Here is a 5,859-nt window from a genome sequence, read left to right on the forward strand (position 1 = left end):
TTCATTCTTCGTGCTCGTGGAGTATACTGTAAACGACAGGTTTTCTTGGTCTGAAACTTGAAGTTATCATAAAATGCCAACAACAACTTGATAAAACATGTTTATGGCAGAAAATATTATCATTACATTACTAGCCACATCTGATCACGAAAGCATTACCATTATATCTCTGGTACTTTCTGCACCAGTTGAAGACGGCCCAGCTGAGGATAAAGCAATTGGCGATCGTGCTGCACTACCATCCAGTTCGTGGTTACCAGTCACAACATTGCTATAACAAATAAATGCAACTTTTTATAGATTTGTTTGAGATAACTGAGAACATAAGGAAGAGGAAAAACCTTATTATGATGCATGAAAACTAACTATGTGCTTTCATGTGGTGCAGGAGTTGATGAGTTTGATGTTTCTTCGCTGCTTGGCTCCGACTGAATACCAGGAATGGTATTACAAGGTTCAATGGGTGATGAACGTTGACTATCTCCACTTTTAGCACATTTTGATTCAGTCCTCGATGGCGATCGACTCTGTCCAGTCCTTGATGATGGTCGACTTTGTCCTTTTGGTTGCGCACATTCCGAATCTATATCATCATCTTCGCGACGGGCACGTTTGTTTCTAAATTTCACACCTATTTTATTCCAGAAATTCATAATAACAATATATGTTTATAATAAGAAATGACTAATGAACTACAAAAAAATAATGCTTAGTGAAGGAATACTTACTTAAAACCAGTAACATAGTTCTCATCAATCCAATTTGGTTTACGACGTTGACGTGAAGGACGCTGTTTACGACCATCTTCAGCCTGAAAAATAAAAAACTGAAATCCTATGTAACCTGAACTGCATACATGTTTAACCAGTATATCATTAGCATACAACACTGGCTATTGTTTACTTAATGCTGTACTGTACTCATGCACTTATTGCAACACTGCACTTACTTCGTCGCTATTTCCACTCAGTTCATCTTTCTCAATATCATTCTTCGGTGCCTGTCCAGCTTTTGGTTTCGGTTTACGTCCCCTACCACGTTTCTTCGGCAATTCAGTTTCGTGCTTTCCTTCTTCATCACTTTCTTGCGAGATCTTGAAAAATCAATACAAATTAATTTTTCTTTTCTAACGACCGTAATTTTTAAGTGCTTATCGACTGCCAGCTCAAGGCTTCTTTAAAACAGTACCTTGCTAGGACCAGCTTCTTGATCTTTTGGTAAATTTTCCATGCGTTTACGCGCTGTACGAAGCCATATCGGTGGGCCATGCTTTTTCTTCTTCGAAATTGATGGACTAATTTTTGCAAACTGAAAAGTGAATTTTCCGAAATATGAAATGTCTGCAAGGTAATTTTCCGAAGAGTTAGTGCAAAAAAAAAAACAAACCTGTCCTGTCTTTCCGTGACTAAGTCGTGGACGTCCTTTCGGTCGTACTTGTGGCCTCGAAGAAGATTCATTCTAAATTTGAAACTATTTTCATTTCTCATATCTTGTTTCACTCAAACTTTTTTGTACCAATTTCCAACTTTTCATTCCTTTTTTCCATTCATAAAATGAAAATGGTACTTATGGTATTTAAAATAAATATTGTACAAAACTCACAAGAAAAAACTGTGTGTTCAACTCATATTTACTATCCTCCAATACCGGAGCCTTTTCGACCTCACCACACACAGCTGCAATGATGTAATCCATACGATCCTTTACTGCCTAAAACTTATGTGTGTAATATGAAAGACAGTATGATGATTCTAACAGAAATGATTACAGTAATAAAAGATACCAGTTCAATATTTCCAGCTTCCATATTTGCCATCGGTTCAAGCACGGGAGCTGAGTCATATCCAATCTCCTCTGATCCATCAGACGACTCTTCCGTCTCAAGAAAATCATCGGATAATGGACTCAAGCTTCGCCCCCTCATTAATACAGCCTTTAAAAAAGTCCTTTTAAAAAAAATTAATATAAATTTGAGAAGATTCTGCCACAATTATAAATCAAACTACAAGTTAAAAGAAAGACAAATTACTTACTTTTGACTGCTTTCCTTTCCGGCCTCGTTTAAGCTCCTCGGATGTCGAACGGGCTGTAACATGCTCCTGATAAAACTGTTCGTGAGCATTTTTCAAATGTTCGATCAACGTAGTATATCTGAAATAACAACATTATTTGAACTAATCATTACCAATAACCAAAACTGCCATCTAATGGCAGTGATCCGTTTTTTATCAGTTCTAAATAATTCTGCATCAAATGTTTGATGCATGCTTATAACCATTAGCAGCACGTACGTCTCAGATTCAAAATCACACAAATAACATGGGATTCGTTTGTTTGATGTAGCACGGCGATTATGTTTTACAGTGAGATGATATGCAAACGTGAAGAGTGATGAAAATGGTTGCTTTTCTTTGCAATCACTGTGTGAACAAGTAAGCAAGCTCAGATCAACCATCATTGTTTGGTATTTGCCCATACGTTCCAAAATTTTAAGCTGCAATGACAAAAAAATATTAAGTTTTAAACTTTGTTTTCATTTGGTTACAGGCTCAACAATTTGATTATTGTTCTCTCAAGTTTCACTTCTTAAGAACATAAAGAATAAAATGAAATAAAATACTTCTTCAGTTCCAACTTTTCGAGCGACACCATTTTTTGAGCTATCACCTTTACGATTACGAAGATTCATTTCGCGATAACGACTTGAATTGTCCTGCGGAATAAGAACTGGAACCCGATCCGGTGGTATTGTGTCTGTTGTTACCAGCGCATGTGGGATTGATTCCATGACCTGGAAAAAGTTTAATTCATTCATTTCTTGATTTAAATTTTCTTTGGTTATTTAAGCCATACAAAAAGAAAATGAACTGCACAGCGCTACCTGTTGTCCTTCTACGAATGTTGTTGCTGCCACATCACGTGATACACGAGGAAGTGTATGCAATTCCAATTTATGCTGCAAACAAATCTATGACGGAATGAAATTCAATCTAGAGACTGACAGAGATTTCTAATCTACCTTTCTCTCTATCGTTCGCTCCCACACATATACCGTAACATTATTAACAAATGATTTAATTAGTCGCCATAAATAGACTAACTTCCGAATTGGGTAGTGATAATGCGTAATGTTTCATCCGTTTGTTGACAACGTTGATAAGATTTGTCCGCTTGAGAATGCCTTTGGCACGTTTTGGCGGCTGTGAATCGGTTTTCGTGCCGGACGATGTCCCTGCCTCTCCTCTGTTTTGCTGCTGTGGTGATGCTCCTTCCTTTTTACTTTGATCGCCGTTTCGAATTTCTAAAATATATCATCTCTACTACACTTGTTCATTCATATGCCTTTCAAACTACATTATTCGATAACAAATATGACTATGGAGAGATAGCAGCGGTTGAAGGATCAGTCTTAGTTGAGGCGTGATCTTGATTGCCTGTGATTTCGATACCCCGATAGGTACCTTTTCATTTTCTCGACTTTTCCACGATTTTTGAATTGAACGATACTCCGACAGCTTTTGAGAAATTGCTTACCTGCAAGGGCTTTTTCCGCAAAATCTAGAGCCACAGCACTGAATGCTGCTGCAACAGTTGAACGTAATGTACGGCAATAGACACGTTTGTGCGTTAAATAATTCAAACTACTCCGAAAGATATTGCCACAGCAACTGCAATTTTACCATCAAGAATTAATGTTTCGTCTTATGACTATTTTCAGAAAAATAAACCAAAAAATCGAAAAAAAAATAAAACATTTAAGCAACACAATTTGCAAACAAAATTTAATTGGATGGAAACTTCTTGAAGACAAAATTGAGGACAAAAATGAACTCACCGACATTCAAAAAGAATATTGCATTCGTTTGCCAACAAGTTTTTCACTTCAACTGTAGAGTTATTGTACATATCTATCAAACCATCGACACCATCCGATCCTCCGGTTGGTATGGAAGGCTGTTGAAGGCCCAAATCATCAATACTCCGAGACATTTCTTTTGTACTCGGCGAAATTATTGATATCACGAAAGACTATAAAAATAAAGAAAAAATCTATTTCTGACTTGATTCCCAATAATTTATTTGTCGAAAAAAGAACTCCAGGCATAAATTCCATAACTAACGAATGGTTATTTGATTTCAAATAATTTTTTATTCATTGAAATTTGTTCTATTCATTTGAATTCACTAACTTCATCTCTTCTCCTACAGTTCTGTAACCATTACATTTCTGTCTGCAAATTACATTTTGAAAATCATCCACAAAACTGAAGCCTTAAGGCTTTACCAGAGATATATGCCTTGGGATATCGTGATTTCATACTGAGACTTGAGATCAACTTACCGTATACCGATCTCAACGGGTCGGATTTGTCCTGCGCAGTTGAGAATTGCCGGGAGAGAGAGTATGGTCACGAGGAGAACGAATTAAATTTCAGGAGATCGTTAAGATGCTGTCTTATAGCGAAAACAGAATAAACTGCAAAAATTTCTACACTGCAAAAAGGAAAATGTTAGATATGAATAATTTAATGGGCAAAACGAGAGCGGAATGTCAATAACGCGATCGGAATGTATTTGGAGTGTCAGAAAAAAAGAATCCACCGGTGGAAAGCTGGAATGGTAGTAATAATCAATAAGGCATAAAGTTAGCATTGGCCAAAGTAACCTCCTTCTATCTTCGGTAACGAATAAAATAAGATCAGCTAGATGTGAGTGTGTAAATTAGAGTAATGTTATTCACTTGACAAATAATGCGAAGTTGTCTGCTTATTGAATCAAAACAACAGGCCATTCAACCAAATTATGTGATATAGAAGAAAAGAAATGGGTGTTTAGAGGATTTTAAAACAACTTAGGTAATTTAGATTAATTAGATTGGTGAAAAGTCACACCTAAACGTAAGGATGGAACAGAGTAGAGCAGAAGCGTAATAGAATAGGATGTGTTAAAGTGACATGAATGGGTTGCTGGTAGTGTCGATGCGGTTGGAAAGTTACGAAAGGTCGGGCCTAAAGTTCATGCCATCGTAATTCAAGTGGAAGTGGATTATGAATGCCTATTGAATGGTTAACAACATGTCATAATTTAAAGAACAAATGGACCTGAATTACCTTAATGATCAAACATAAAAGATCAGTTCGTTGGATATGATTATGGCGAGAATTGGAGACAAACAATACTCCTTCCTTCAATAAACTCATTTAATACTATTTCTAATTTATTGAGGGTAGAAATCAATTGGGAACTTGTAGTTTCGAATAAATCAACAAATTTTTGAATAAATAAACCTCCGTTAGCATCAACATTTTTTAGAGATCGGGAAAAACTATTTGAGTCTGTGCTATAAGTATGCAGTCTCTTTATCGAGAGTTCACTGTCCTGTCCATATTATGCAATAGGTGCAGGAAGAAAATGAACTCTTGTTTAAATATTTTTTAATTTGAGCAAAAGTGATTTAATAATTTGCTAACTAACAACTCAGCTACGTAATAATATGGAAAACATTTTAAACAATTTGGTACTAAGAAGTGAGACAGATAAAAAAAGGATGGATAAAAATTTTTTTGGGATGCCAAATAATAGAACATCTTTCTTGGCCACAAGCAAAACCTGATAAGACATTTTTTTTGGCCATAACTAAACATCAACAGAAAAGAACAGGAGAAACATAAAAGTGACAGCAAAACTTTCCGCTAACAAAACCGAACTTGTTTAACGTTGAAAACGAACGATGCATTTCATTTCCTTTCACATTTATAGGTTTCATTTTCAGGAAAAGAAAATCTACCTGAAATTCGTAATTTAAAAGCTCGCTGTTTAATTGCAGAATTATAATTTCATTATAGGAATCAAATTATT

General features: G+C 35.8%; 1 protein-coding gene across 1 annotated transcript; it reads right to left on the minus strand.

Annotated features, from left to right (window-relative positions):
• Window positions 1–144: 144 nt before the first annotated feature.
• On the minus strand, window positions 145–4,251 carry LOAG_10838 (zinc finger protein; the record flags this gene model as incomplete). Its single annotated transcript, XM_020448241.1, has 16 exons — window positions 4,191–4,251; window positions 3,836–4,029; window positions 3,535–3,668; window positions 3,102–3,301; window positions 2,882–2,956; window positions 2,621–2,791; window positions 2,292–2,494; window positions 2,034–2,151; window positions 1,784–1,933; window positions 1,603–1,710; window positions 1,387–1,458; window positions 1,189–1,308; window positions 950–1,093; window positions 729–811; window positions 367–618; window positions 145–271 (listed from the first exon to the last, which is right to left on the minus strand). Exons 2-16 carry the CDS (start codon window positions 3,988–3,990, stop codon window positions 145–147), a joined length of 2,112 nt encoding a protein of 703 aa, XP_020301596.1. The 5' UTR covers window positions 3,991–4,029; window positions 4,191–4,251.
• Window positions 4,252–5,859: the final 1,608 nt, after the last annotated feature.

This window comes from Loa loa (assembly GCF_000183805.2).
Source record: "Loa loa unplaced genomic scaffold supercont3.154, whole genome shotgun sequence".
Classification (NCBI taxonomy): Eukaryota; Metazoa; Nematoda; class Chromadorea; order Rhabditida; family Onchocercidae; genus Loa; species Loa loa.